The sequence below is a fragment of the Salvia hispanica genome, chromosome 3 (genome assembly GCF_029641045.1).
Source record: "Salvia hispanica isolate PSC_SH4W2 chromosome 3, Shi_PSC_v1, whole genome shotgun sequence".
NCBI lineage: Eukaryota > Viridiplantae > Streptophyta > Magnoliopsida > Lamiales > Lamiaceae > Salvia > Salvia hispanica.
The window spans coordinates 19,123,485-19,138,986 of record NC_142694.1 but is presented as its reverse complement, the minus strand read 5'-3'; the positions used below and the strand labels follow the sequence as shown (position 1 = coordinate 19,138,986).

The window sequence follows — 15,502 nt, the reverse complement described above, 5'->3', positions numbered from 1 at the left end:
TCACAAAACAAAAATTATTGTTATTTTTAATGATAATCTTTCGTTTCTTGACATGGATCTTCACTCACTGTTAATTTGATGGTCAAACAAGTTCAGTATTGAGGTAAATAATACAAACTATTTACATATGCTTCAATTCAATTTAAATAGAAATTTAATTGTTTATATATCATTTTATGTGTCTCTGTGGTCTTCTCCTGAGTATTTAAATTTATTCTTCAACAAATTTCATTTAATTATAAAATTTCCTACATTTTTAAAAAAATATTATTGGTGATTGTACAAACATATTATTGGTTTTAATTACATTAATTTGAATTAGCTAATTATAGGAACTTGAAGTGAAACTGGACAAACTCACTAGGAAACAACGTGAGTCTCAGGAAAAAATGAGGTAGAAATTTTTAATTTTACTAATATATATTTTCTTTTTTTTTTTGTTCATAATTAAACTAATTAACTCTAATTTTTTAATTATGTGCAGGTATTATGCACCTAACGTTGAAAAAATCAATTCAGCTCTTGAAGCAGGAGTTTATCAACAATTTCTTACAACTGCTATTCAACGTATCCAGACATCAAAGGTAAGTATTTTCAATTATAATATCGATCTTAACTGATCTGAAATCAACCAATATAAATTTTCATTAAATGTTTCATTGATTACTGAATTCCAATGGAATAGATATGAATAACAGAAGTATAGGAGCAATTTCATGTAAAGAGGAAAAGAGAAATAACTATCATATTTACTTTTTCTTTATAAAAACTCATTTTTAATAGGAAAGATATTTACGACGGCATATATTATATGTCTTTCAATTTTAAAAAAATAAATATGGTATTTATTTTACTTTACCTCTTTTTATTTATCTTATTTTCTTGAAATTCATTACTACTTTTTAAGAGGGTACATTTACCTTTTTTGAAAAAGATAAATGAGAAATATGCCTTCTCGATTTACATATTTTCCTTTGATTTACTCTAAGATCTAAATAAACTTGAGTGAGCAAAATCCAGCTTTATATGATGTTAATTGAACTGAATTCAAGGATGAAGGATGGTTTAGTAAAAATTAATAACAAACAATGTGATGTGATTTTAAAGTTACTTCATTATTTCATGTGCTATATTTTTTCAAAATTTTTATTTGGATAATCAACTTTGCATTGATCTTGTTTGTAGGCCAAACTGCTAGGCAATCAACTTGGTCACGAAAGGACTGAAAATGTTGAGGTAACACAATATTTGATAGGAGTATATTCTTTTATTATAAATTGAATATATATGTTGCTTATTTAATTGCTCGTATGATCGTATCAATTTTTCAACAAATTGAGACTGACAAGAATTATGGTTTGTAACAAAATTCTAACTTTCATGATTTTCGAATCAAATATCAAACAAAATTTAATTCGCATTTGCTTTATATATTAGCTTAGATATATGCACGATTGTAAGTTTTTGTATTGAAGATAACCTTTATTTTTTATGTATTGAAAGTGCAATAAACATGAGTATTTGATGCAAAGGCACCTTCAATTTTCAATTTATCTATACAGACTTACCTAAGGCTCCTTTTGGTATACGAAATTGGACTTGTGGAATTGGAATCGAAGCCTTCAATTTGAAATTCAGTGTTTGATATCATAAAAATTCTTAAAATTTGGATTGAATTACAATTCCAAATCCTCCAATTCCACAATTTGAATTATATATCAAAGGTAATGGAATTTCAAATATTTGTTAAGTTACACACACATTGCACACATTCTTACCCACACTGCACACATTCACACAAATTGCACACATTCTTAAACACATATTCACACACACTGCACACATTCACACACACACACACACTGCACACATTCTTGTACACACATCACACATACACACATTCTTGTACAATGCGCGCGCACACATGCACACTCATACACGCATTACATGTTGTATGTGTATTATGAGCGGTGTAGTGTGTGTATATAGTGAGTTATGTGTGTGTGTGTGTGTGCACGCGCGTAGTGTGTTTTAGTGATTGTGTGTAGTGTGTGTGTATGTGCGCGTAGTATGTTATTAATGTGTGTGTGTGTGTAATGATTGTGCAACGTGTGTGGTGTGTGCACGCACAATTTTTCAAATTCAATTTCATATCAATTATTTCATTTTGCTAAACAAAGGATTTGAAATTAAATTTTAGTTCAACTCCTTCCATTTCAATTTCAACGATGCAAATGGATAATACTTATTAAATGTACCATATCCTAATTATAATTTGTAGTACATGAACAAAATATATATTTTTTTAGGTGCAAGCTGCAACGATGCAAATGGATGATACAGTTTCATTGACTAGTCACTCTGCTGAGGGAAACCATGCAAGGTAATTTTTATTTATTTTAATATAAAATAACATATATGAATAATACTTATTAAATTATCAAATTAAAATTGATTTTATAAAATTTATTGTTGTTCAGGAAGAGGTCAAATATGGATGAAAATCAGAATGGATCAAGCTCAGCTGCATGGCCTCATCTTAGCTTAGGCTTCATTGAATCACGGAAATTGTGGAATAAGTCATGGAATATATGAAGCATTGAGGTTTGGATGTTGTTGGTTTAAATGAAAATTTAATAAAACAAATACTGTAAAACATTGATTTTATTTTTTCTTAACTATGCCATTTGCTCTTTCAGTGACCAACAACAAAGATTTATCTCACTATGGTCCTTTATAATGTTATACCACAATAGTGTTATTCATCATCCTAAGGTTAGGTGATTTTAAGCTTGACGTTATAACCTTCAATGGTAGGCATCCCATTTTGGTTGTGAAATTTAATTTATTTATGCAAGAACCGGATTAGAGACCTTTAGTGATGATGTAATCACCATTTACTCTACAATGTATAATATTTGAACTCTTTTGTGCAATTAATATATAATAATAAAATGTAATGTGATATAAATAATTATTCTCAGTATGTAAGGGGCTTTGGTTCAGATCGAAGCAGGTTTGCGTTCTTTGGATGGAGATGAGAAGGAAGAGCATAGTATCGACAATTATGGAAGCGGTGGAGATTCAGCTGAACATGTTTCTCCGTTGATGGATTAAGTAAAATTGGAGGTCAATAATACGTCTTTATTTTGCATAGGCTTTATGTCATTGTCCAGGAAAATTTTATTATCTTATCTTTTCCCAATTGAAAAAAAAAAAATTATCTTGAGTTTTTAGCAATTCAAAAGTGAAACTATAAGATAACAAGATGAGTTTAATGGAAAAAGAGGGCATCTATTAAGATTTTTCATATTTCAATCAGTTATACATTGTTATTTTATTATTTAATATTTTAATGTTGTATGTTCTATTATACTTATATGCCCACATTTGATCTTAGATGGATATATGTATGTGTCACATTTCAAACTCTTATGACGTACTGCATCTCATTTTGTCTTATTATTGGTCACAGATAAAGTAAAATACAAAAGCCATATTTTGACGTTGATACTTTTGACACATTTAAATTTTCTTTGTCATATTATTATATTATTGTATCTTTCTGATATCTTGTGTTGTATTGTTAAGTGCATGTAAAATTGCGACATCACATTAGATTTTACATAAAAAAGATACTCCCTCCGTCCCAGGATAAGCGACTCGCTTCTTTTCTGCCCTCGTTTTGGAAAAATGATATAATATAGTTGGAGTGGAGAGAGAGTAAAGTAAGTGAGAGAATTATGTAGAGGAGTGTCTTCTCTACATAATTCTTACTTTTTCTACATAAGACTTCTGCCTGTCTTGAGCTTCCTTGATTCTCTCACGGATCTGGCAGACGATCTCTATCATCTCCTCTACTGAATCCGGTCCCAGCGTCTTTCTCTCACCGACCTCATCCCAATAAAGTGGTGATCTACATTTTCTCCCATACAGTGCTTCATATGGGGCCATGTTTATGGTTGCCTGGTAACTGTTGTTGTAAGCAAACTATAAGTGGCAATACTGGCTCCCATTTTCCTCCGCGGTCGAGCACTACGGCCCTCAACATATCTTCTAAGGTTTGGATTGTCCTCTCAGACTGCCCATCAGTCTGTGGATGGAATGCCGTACTGAAATTCAACCTGGTGCCTAGTTCTTGCTGTAGGCTTATCCAGAATCTAGAAGTAAATTTTGGGTCTCTGTCTGATGTGATCGTCACCGGTATTCCATGTAACCGTATGATCTCTTGCACATAGATCTGAGCTAACTTGTCCGATCCGTAAGTGATACGAACTGGTACAAAGTGGGCGCTCTTAGTGAGGCGATCTATAATCACCCAAATAGCAGTATTCCCTCGTTGTGACTTTGGAAATCCTGTCACGAAATCCATTGCAATGTGCTCCCATTTCCACTCTGGAATTTCCAGGGGTTGCAATTTTCCATAGGGTCGTTGATGTAGAGCCTTCACTTGTTGACATGCTAGGCACCTTTCTACAAACGACGCTATGCTCCATCTTCCTGCCATCCCACCAAAAATGCTTCTTCATATCTTGATACATTTTCGTACCTCCTGGATGGGCAGTATAGGGTGTTTCGTGAGCTTCGCTCATGATCTCATTCCTGAGAGCCTCGTCATTGGGCACGCATAATCTCCCTTCAAAAGTGAGGGCGTTATCCGCTTCTTCGCGGTAACTCACCTCTATTCCTGTCCTCACCTTAAGTCGAATTTTCTCTAATGCTTCATCACTCCTTTGAGCTTCAACAATTCTTGCCCTTAAGTCTGGTTCAATCACTAGAGTGGCGATCCTACTTTCCACCGTCTCTGGTGCTCCCACTATTTCTAGCCGCATCTTGGAAAATTCTCGTATGAGCTCCTCATTCTGTGTGAGGAAAGTGGCCACTTGGGGAATGGTCTTCCTGCTCAAGGCATCTGCCACTACATTAGCCTTGCCTGGGTGGTAATTTATGCCACAGTCATAATCCTTGACTAATTCGAGCCATCTGCGTTGTCGCATGTTCAAATCTTTCTGCTCAAAGAAGTACTTAAGGCTCTTGTGGTCCGTGAAGATCTCACATCGAACTCCGTAGAGATGATGTCTCCAAATCTTCAAGGCATGTATTACTGCTGCTAGTTCCAGATCATGAGTGGGGTAATTCAGCTCGTGTGGCCTAAGTTGGCGTGACGCGTATGCAATCACCTTGCCATTTTGCATCAATACGCATCCAAGTCCGACCTTTGAAGTATCGGTGTACACTACATAGCCTGTTTCTGGCGCTGGCACGGCTAGGATTGGTGCGGTGGTCAATTTTTCTTTTAATAATTGGAAACTTGCTTCACACTCCGGCGTCCAATTGACCTTAGCTCCTTTCTTGAGCTGTTGAGTCATTGGTCTGGCTATTTTAGAAAATCCTTCAATGAACCTCCGATAATATCCAGCCAAACCTAAGAAACTTCGAATTTCACTCGGTGTTGTCGGTGACTGCCAACGTTGCACTGCCTCCACCTTGGCAGGGTCCACTCGGATCCCATCTGCCGTTACTATGTGTCCGAGGAAATTCACCTCATTGAGCCAGAACTCACACTTGCTAAACTTAGCATAGAGCTTCTCGGCTCTCAACGTCTCTAAGGTGGTTCTCAGATGTTCCTCGTGTTCCTTCTCGTTCTTCGAGTAGATGAGTACATCATCTATAAAGACTAGGATGAACTTGTCCAAGTACGGGTGGAACACGCGGTTCATTAAGTCCATGAACACTGCCGGGGCATTTGTGAGTCCGAATGGCATTACAGTGAATTCGTAATGGCCGTATCTGGTGCGGAATGCTGTCTTGTGTACATCGTCATGTCGGACTTTCAGTTGGTGGTAACCTGATCTCAAGTCCATTTTCGAGAATACACCGGCCCCTCGAAGTTGGTCAAACAGGTCGTCAATCCTTGGTAGAGGGTACTTGTTTTTGAGCGTCAGTTTGTTCAACTCTCGGTAGTCGATACACATTCTCAACGTTCCGTCCTTCTTCTTCACGAAGAGCACTGGTGCGCCCCATGGAGACACACTAGGTCGGATGAAACCAAGGTCTAATAATTCCTGTAGCTGTATTTTGAGTTCTTCTAACTCTTTAGGCGCCATTCTGTATGGTGCCTTTGATACTGGGGCCGATCCCGGTTCGAGATCTATTGTGAATTCTAACTACCTGTCTGGTGGCAATCCAGGTAGTGCGTCTGGGAAGACATCTGGGAATTCTCGTACCACTGCTACATCTTCAATCTTACGGCCCTCTTTCTCTTCTCCATTCAGGTAAACGAGGTATGCAGGGTATCCTTTCCTTATCATAGTGGTTGCTTGTAGTGCAGAAATTATGGACTTTCGTCGCTTCATGGAGATTCCGTGGAAGATTGTGGGTTCTTTCCCTGGGTATTGCAGCGAGATCTGCCTTTCCTTACAAAGAATGGTAGCGTAGTTGGCAGCTAGCCAATCCATTCCCAATATGATGTCGACGCTCCACATCAACATCACATGCAAATTGTGAGCCACTAACTTAAGGTTTCCCATAGTAAATTCTACGTTTGAGCAAGTTCGGGTGATGTCTATAAGGCCTCCTACGGGTGAGGACACCCTCATCTTATGTTTTACTTCGTCAGTAGGCAGTTCTAAAGTATCCACACAAGGTGCTGATATGAACGAGTGTGATGCACCAGTATCAAACAAAATGGCAATAGGTATGTTGAGGAGAGTTCCCATACCTGCCAGATTGCCCTGCTCTTGGTTCCCTGGCTCCGTCTTAGGCTGCCTCTGTCTCAGTGCAAAAGCTCTGGCCTGAGTGGGAAGCCTCTGCCGTAACTGCCGCTGGTGTTGCGGAGCTTGGGGTAGGGCCGCTTTTCCTTTCGGCTCAGCTTGAAGTGCCCGCAGTTGTGGACGCTGCCCTTGATAGTTCTGTCTCCCTCTGACTCCAGCATTCCTATCCGGGCATTCTCTGGAGAAATGTCCGCCCTTGCCACAGTAGAAGCACCTATCAGTCCCAGCCTTGCACTCCCCGTGATGATTCTTCGAGCACTTGGCACAGGGAGGGGCTCTAGGTCTGTACTCCATCATCTGACTTGGAGCAGTTTGCCTTCCACCATTCTGCGGTGGCTTCAGAGCAAGTTGTGGCCTCTTAATTTCATTTGGAGCACGATCTCCATCCCACCTCCTTTTCTCTCGGAAGTTTTGCTGTTGTTGAGGTGGTGCTGCGGCAACAAGTACAGTTGACTTCTCTTTGGGCATAGCTGCCTCGATGTCCAAGGCTCGACTCAGTGATTCAGGGTACGACAACCCTCCAAGGCTTGCCAGGGCCATCTTTATTTCGTACCTCAGACCGGCACAAAACTTCTCAGCCATCTTCTCATCAGTATCGACTTGGTCAGGCGCATAGCGAGACATGTCGCAGAACATTCTGTCATACTCAGTAACGGACATCCGTCCTTGTTTCAGATTATAAAATTCCCACTTCCTTAGCCTTACGGTAACTCTTCGGGATGTACTTGTCATACATTCCAGTTTTGAACTCATCCCAAGTAATTTGAGCCAGTTGTTCCGGTGTTAAAATTTTCTTTCGTGCCTCCCACCAGAAATCAGCTGATCCTGTCAGTTGAAAGGTCACACAAGTCAAGCGTTCTTGATCGTTGCAGTGCAGGAAGTTGAAGATACGTTCCATGGCGCGTACCCAGTTTTCAGCCACAACTGGGTCCCCTAAACCATTGAAAACCGGAGGGTTTTGTCTCAGAAAAAGTTCCTCTACTCGCCGCTCCTGTGGAGGTGGAGGCGGCGGAGGAGGTGGTGGGGTCATCCCTCTTCCCGCTCCATTTCCTCGTGGTACATTTTGTGGCACCTCGCCATTCCTTCTTGGCCGTCCGGCACGTCTCCTTGGTGGCATTCTGTTCTAAGGATAACAAGGTTAACATGGATTTATACTCGTCGAATGTCATAAATCTTATGCATTGGATTCATTAAATGCACCATTCTTTCGAACATAAGGAGTAAAATCAAAAATCGAATAACATAGCCAAGAAACATCACATGTCATAAGTTAAGGGAAAAATTGCCTCTAGCGAGGACTTAAAATCTGATACATGTGAGGGAAATAAGGAAAATAAGAAAGCTCCTAAAAGGTTCGATACATGGAAAGAGAAAACATGATGCTAAGCTACTACGATAAACACGCCTGAGGCCTGCTCAATCAGTCCTGCTCAGAGTCGCTGCTGATCCACATCGGGTCGCCATGACTAGTCCCCTGATGGGACGTCTCGATCGGAGGCACCGGCTCCTCGGGGTGCTCCGGCACTGCCACCGGCTCTGATGGCCCCGGGGCTGCCACTGGTGCAAAGGGAATATCGGTCCCGGCGGCCAACTCTCTGCGCATACGCCAAATGCGATGATACAGCTCGCTGAAAGAAGTCAAATCTATCGGTTGCTGGGACAACCGTAGCGTCTCCAGGTGGGGCTCCACTGGGGGTGGAGGTATCTCTGGTGGTGGTCCGGCTGGTGGTGGGGGAATGAACTCCAACTCCAAATCAGCGAGGCCGCCAATCTGTGGCTCCTCCTCAGCGGAACCATCCTCCTGCATCTCGCCCCACTCCAAAACTTCCTCGGGCTCCTCATCCGAGTCCTCTTCACTGACCTCATCGTCGTCTACGCCCTCCTCCTCTGGGTTCTCGTTGTCATCCTCATCCGCCGTGCTGCTCCCCATAGACTCGGTCTCACCACTCGAGTCGGGCGTAACCTCTACTCGGCCCCTCTCGCGGGCGGGAGCTCGAGACGACTGTCCCTCCTCGAATACTCCGCCTGCACCCCGCATGAGGGCCAAGGGTGGCAACCTGCGGAATCTCTCGCTTCCGGGCGCTTGCGTCTCTGGTGGGGGCCCATCACCGAAGTGGAAGCACCCTGCTGAGACCGCGCTCAGGAAACCGGGCATATCCCCAATAGGCTCATACGTGGGAGGTGGGGACGACGTGTACAACTCGGCAGTGGCCATCATCCAACTCTGCCACTCCTCAGGAAACAAACCGACGAGCCTCATGATACCCTCGTAGGGCTTCACCCCGTGACAGTTGGCCTCGTCCCATAACTTCGCGTAGTGTGCCACGAATTCCGCCAGCGTATCCCCATGGCAGCGGCGGTAGGACCGGTAATAGCGAATCACTGCCTCGGAATCTGCGCCAGCTCGGAGCGGCCTACGATGGGTGTAGCGCTGTCGTGCCATCTGTACGAAAGAATGGGCTCTCAAAACGCGAAAAAGGAGAAAAAGGTATAGAAGAAATATGCATGGTGTAATATATTTATAGTACTAGCCGTCGCATCGATAACCTATTAGGGTTTTTCTCCGATAGGGTAGATCGTATTAGCATTCGTTTTGAGTGACTCGTGGGCCCTCATAATTTTTGGACGTTCTTCCTCCTTTTAAACGTAAAGGTCGTAATACAGTACGCCGTAGTTCGCATTTAAAGTTCTATTTTCAAGACAAGTTAGGGGTTCGCCCTATCTTGCATCTTTCTGTTGATTTCATCGCTCTTGGAAGCGGTGTAAGAGTCGTCATTCACGACTATTCGTTCATAGATACTCTAGCCTAATGTACCTCCTTAGGCGTTCTAGGTTTGCATGCATTAGTCATTTCGTAACTTTCTAAAAAAAACTTCCTCGATCTATCATCATACTTCACATAATCAGGCATGCATAACTAATAATACTTTAGCATTTGTAAGACATCCTTATGCTTAACATTTTAAACTTGAAATTCTCTGGTTCGTAGAAAAATGGAATTTACATGCTTTTCCTTGAAATCCTTGAATATTTTTGAAATATCTTTAAAAGAAATCATTTTCCCTTTTATCAAGTCCTTTCATAAATAACTGAAAATTTTCTGGTAAGAACTTCTTTCTTACCTCATTGCTGCGGTTGAACGTGACGAGTCGAGGTGTTGGGTCCTTTAACTTTCCATTTAAGTCATGTTCTAGCCTAGTGCTATCATTCTAGACTAAGGCTTGAAAGAAGGTTCTTGGGTCCAGAGCGAAAGAACGGTGCTCTGATACCACTCTGTCACGACCACAAACTTCCTAATGATGGTGACTGCATCTAAACGTGATTCAATAGCACCTTAGAATCAAGGGATGAAAAGTAAACATGATTTATAAGAAGAAGCCTAGGACAAAAGTCTCGCAAGTGAAAGTGAAATGGGACAACATAAAGTCAGAGTGCGATCTAGGTTCACAATCCTTCTAACATAGAATTCTATTACAGCGGAAACGTCCAAGACAAGGCAGTATGTATGGAGACATACTACCCTGGGCTACCTATTGACTTATTCGAGGATTCATGCCCAACACCATCGCCTGCCCGTCCACGTTCAACCTGCACATTTGAAAAGAAACATGCAGGGCTGAGTATTTGATATACTCAGTGAGCACATTGCCAAAAACAGTTTTGATTTTAATTGTCAAGCCACAGTTGAGAGATTCACGGGGTTTTTATTTAAAAGGCCCGAGTCTCTAAATACTTTTCCTTTCATAAGAATTTTGATTGCGCAATCACGTAACATAGATATACCATATCTGATCATTGTGTGAACCGGGAATGTGGCCACATTCCACGACGGTCACTGGACCGGCCAACCCCTTTTGTTAGCTCACGGTCCCCTTATGTGTACACTAGTCCGAGTAGGGTTTGCGGCCCTACTGGGACCCGAATTCGATTTAACTTAAATTGGCATAGCCAAGCAGATAGGTAATCATAAAACAAAACATGGCATGACAACATACTTGAGCAAAGATTCACATTTTCATACTGAAATCACATTTTGAAATAAATGCCCACCTCAAAAGCTAAAGCTCCTTCCGGAATTTCCTTAATTTGGTCTTAGATGACGTTCGAAGACGTCCCTTTAGGAAAATAAAAAGATACTTTATTAGATTTTGAGGTATCCATTAAGCTTAAGCATGAATGCATCCTAAGTGCGACGATCATTTTATTCTTCCTCTAAATTTTCTAGAAGAGTCCTAGAATTCTTGAATATTAATTAAATCAGTAGATTTAATTAAATTTGTAAAATTATTCGCTTAACTAGAGGACGCTACTTCCCATGTCATTTATTTAAAAATTGGCTCGAGGTCTAAATTCTCGTTAGCGTATCGTAATTTCTTAAAATTAATCATTTGAGCACTCTTGCTAGTTTCCGGAAAAAGATTAGACTTATCTTCGTGGAATTAATTTGCGGACTATTAATTACTTCATAACATATAAAGGCCCATGTTTTAAATAAATTCTTAGTCCATGCTTTAATTAATTGGTGGGCCAATCTATTACTAGAGAGGCCCAAAACAAAGAAAAGATGAGAGAGGTAGGGGAGGCCCAATCTTTAACCATAACCCATCGACCTCTCCCTCTCATTTCTGCACTCCCTCGACCGAAACCCTAAGCGGAAGAAGGAGGCGGCGCCTCCTCGTCGCCCGTCGCTAGAAGCTCCGGTCGGCGCCTCCCTTGCGTCGCCGGAGGTTTCAAATGCCCTTCCCCACGAATCCTCGGTCTCAATCTCTTTTTTTTTGAACAAAAACCCCAAATCAAAACACACACAAACCCTAAATCGGTGGTGAAACGCGGCGGCTCGTGTTAGTAGCTCCGCCATCTCAGCCCGGCTGGCAAGCGCTCTCCGCCGCCTTCGCCAGGAAACGCCGCCGTGGTGGTGCCATCATCCCTGTCTCTCCCTTCCTCCCCAGCTACTTCCGCCGCCAGTATCCAAGACGCGGCGGGCTCGAGGCGCCATCGCTTCGCGCTGCGCTCGACGCCGTCGGAGAAGGAGAGGGAGTATCACCGCCATCTGCCGCCGCCCTCTCTCTGTACTGCTCTGCCGCCGCTACTGTGCATGCACAGGCGGCGGCTTTGGCCCACTCCACGCCTCGCACCGCCGTTGTCGACGGATGAGGTGATGAAATTAACCTTCCATCCTCGTCTTATTTTCTTAAAATTTTAGGTTCCAGCTTTACAAGTTTCGAAATTTCCACTATGTACGTTTGTAAGGGCTGTGGCTTTAGTGATGGGTTTGAGGTGTGGTGTTATTGTCGACTCCGGGCTGCCGTAGAGTCCTCGCCGAAGATCCGGCAGATTCGTGCTACGAGATAAGTTTCCCTCATTCTTTCTAGTTGTTAGTGCGGTAGGATTCTGCCTTGGTTTTTATTTATTTAGCTTGGCGATATGTGAGAAGATGCCTTGCTATTTGGAAGACTAGATGGTGGATTATGTTGTTAAGCTTGTTGTTTCTATGATTGGAGTTTTGCTAGTCCTGAATTACTCTATGTGTTCGGCTAAGAGAGTTGATCTCTTGATTATGGGGCTTGCTACTTGTGTGATGCTGAACTTAATGTGGTTCTACTTGTGCCCCTAAGTTCTTACACTATGTTGTGGTTGATCTAGACATGATGCAAGATAATGTGTTGAGGTTTTAGGGAGGTTTACCTCTCGGTTGTTTTTGGCTGTCTCAAAAGCTCTGCCTCCGGCCTCCGTTCTTCTCCTTCTCACACTTGCCACTGTTGGTTCTTGTTTCTCCCTAGAGTTTCTGCCGGAGTTTGTGATGTGTGAGAGGGAGTTGAATGTGGTGTGGAGGGGATTTTTATGGGCTGAATGTGGTGTACTTGTGAGGAATTAATATGGCTGTTATACTACCTTGTTTCCTTCTTGCAGAGGGTTCCCTTTTTGACTATAATCCTGCAGCAAGTTATACTTGAGGATTGGCTCTAAATGAGTACCTAGTACTCGGCCATTAATCCTCTCTGTTTGCTTGTGGCTGGGCTTGGTTGCTTGAAGCTGGACCTACCCCTTTTTGGCAGTCTTTGGTCTCTTATCAAAAGAGATGTTGTCCCATTTCTTTAATTAGTACCACTAAATTCTTTTTGTTCTTTTCTTGGTAGCTTATGCTAGTCTCTTTATTGCAGGTTGGGAGGGGGTGTTGGCCGCCAAGCTGCTGCCCGGGGCGGATCGATGCTTCGGGCTCCACGGTTGATCGGCTACAGCCGTGAACTCTCCGCCCGGAGGAAGAGGCCCGATGCCATTTGTTCCATGCACATTTTACCTTTCCCTTTTATTGGAAGCCTTGTTCTTAGTATTGTAGTATTTTGAAAAAAAATCAGTTGTTCGTTTATTGTATAAGAATTGCTATTCGAAAATTCGAGATATTTTACAATATACATTTGCTTGTTTTAGTTCATTCAATTATTTCTTTACCCTCTTGTTGCGCGAACTAACAACATTAACCATCAAAAGAAAAGAAAATAACGAGTTCCGAAAGACACCCGAGTCAAGGGTGTGAAAAAAAAAATAATTCCCTAGTTCGACCTTAATCAACAATGGAAAGGATAAATAAAGAAGCGGGTATTACAGATTTTACATAAAAAAGATACTCCCTCCGTCCCAGGATAAGCGACTCGCTTCTTTTCTGCCCTCGTTTTGGAAAAATGATATAATATAGTTGGAGTGGAGAGAGAGTAAAGTAAGTGAGAGAATTATGTAGAGGAGTGTCTTCTCTACATAATTCTTACTCTTACTTTACTTTTTCTCCACTTCAAACGAGTGCGAAAAAGAAGCGAGTCGCTTATCTTGGGACGGAGGGAGTATGTTTTGTCGTATTTAAATTTCTTTTTCGTATTGTTATATTTGTATGTTTCTAATATCTTCTGTAATATTATTAATTTAACGAAATGTAAAATACAAAAGCAATATTTTGACGCTAATACTTTTGACGCATTTATGTTTTATATGTCGTATTGTTATACCAATGTATCTTTCTGATATCATTTGTTGTATTGTTACTTAAGAGTGCGACATCATTATAGATCTTAAATATAAATGATATGTTTTGTCGTATTGTTATATGTTCGTATGTTTCTAGTATCTTCTGTTATATTATTAAATACATGTGAGATTGTGTCATCACATTAGATCTTACATGTAAATGTTCTGTTTTTGTCGCATTTTGCATTCTTAATGTCACATTGTCACACTTTAGATTACCACATTGCATTAGATCTTAAATGTAGTATAACAATCTTCCGATAAAGTAAAATACAAGAATCATTCGTAGAAGTTAATACTTGGTCACATTATTATATTTTGTCCATATATGATCTCTATTGTAGTATTGTTAAATACACGTCAGATTACCACATCACATTAGATCTTGCATATAGTAGTCCCTCCGTCCGCGAATAGGAGTTCCGTTTTGCCATTTTAGTCTGTTCGCGAATAAGTGTCCCGGTTCACTTTTACCATAAATAGTAATAGCGCTCCACATTCCACTAACTTATTCCACTCACATTTCATTTAAAACTAATATATACAAGTGGGACATCTATTCCACTAACTTTTTTCCACTTTATTTTCTTAACATTTCTTAAAACCCGTGCCGGCAAAAAATGGGACTCCTATTCGTGGACGGAGGGAGTATGTTTTTGTCGCATTTTAATGTCGTATGTCGTACTATTGTGTTTTTATTTGTATTTTGTCCTATTGTGTTTTTATTTGTATTTTGTCCTATTGTTACTGATGCACTTTTTATTAGCACTAAATAAACCTGCAAGTATACAGAGTATATATAGTATAGCTAAAGGTCAGTACTGGATATCGAACACGGGGAAGACGAACACAAAGTGTCTATCCTCTACTGAGACTCAATTACTATTTGGAAAAACATTTGGGTTTTGAAAACTTTTAAAAAACTATAAACAAATAAGAGCATAGATCAACTAAAAGCAAATAAATCAAGAGAAAGACAATAGAGATAAGGGAATCCCAGGGATGTGTGTTCACAGTTATGGTTATACAAAATTCCAACTACAATACCCTAACACAGTTATTACTTTGATAGAACGAGAGTCACCTAGATTATGTTCATGCGAAACAAACGTTGATTATAAGATTAGGGTTGTCAATCCTAACACGTAACTCCAAAAAGCTCCTAAGACCCTTGAAAAGTCCTCACTCTCAATTAACAGTGCCGTTTTAAAGGAAGCTAACTGTAGTGTCTACTAAGTGGACCTAACTCGCTAGAACTCTGTCACAGTTATGAAGCAAGTTATATTAAATCATACACGATTGTGTCACTCAATCATGAAGCATCAAGATTAACTTAGGGAAGAAACAAAGTAAAAACAAAACGGATATTAAATAGAAAACGGAACTTGTATAACCAAAATCGTTACTAACACATCCCTAGAATCCTATGAGTTTAGTTACACATAATTGAATAAGCTAAAAACATAGATTGAAGGGAAGACAATTTGAACATAAAACTAAAGCAAATAAAACTCGTAGGTTGAATCCTTGTCGTTCTTGATGTTCTTGAAATCCTGCTCCAACTCCTTGCACCAGTGAAGTACTCTAAGCCTTGATCTCTACGAAGTATTTTGCAATTAGAAGTTCTCTCTTTTTGATGAAGCTTGAGGCCTTATTTATAGGGGAAAGTCATGCCTTGTTGTAGAACGAAAAAATCTCCAAAATATGGTAAA

General features: G+C 40.6%; 1 protein-coding gene and 1 pseudogene across 1 annotated transcript; one reads left to right on the top strand and one right to left on the bottom strand.

Moving 5' to 3' along the window:
- The first annotated feature begins 389 nt into the window (after positions 1-389).
- On the top strand, positions 390-2,595 carry LOC148930331 (uncharacterized). The gene is made up of 5 exons (XM_089066428.1): positions 390-394; positions 485-584; positions 1,186-1,236; positions 2,310-2,383; positions 2,481-2,595. Exons 1-5 carry the CDS (start codon positions 390-392, stop codon positions 2,593-2,595), a joined length of 345 nt encoding a protein of 114 aa, XP_088922554.1.
- Positions 2,596-4,088: 1,493 nt separating this feature from the next.
- Positions 4,089-7,803, bottom strand: LOC148930330 (uncharacterized; annotated as a pseudogene).
- Positions 7,804-15,502: the final 7,699 nt, after the last annotated feature.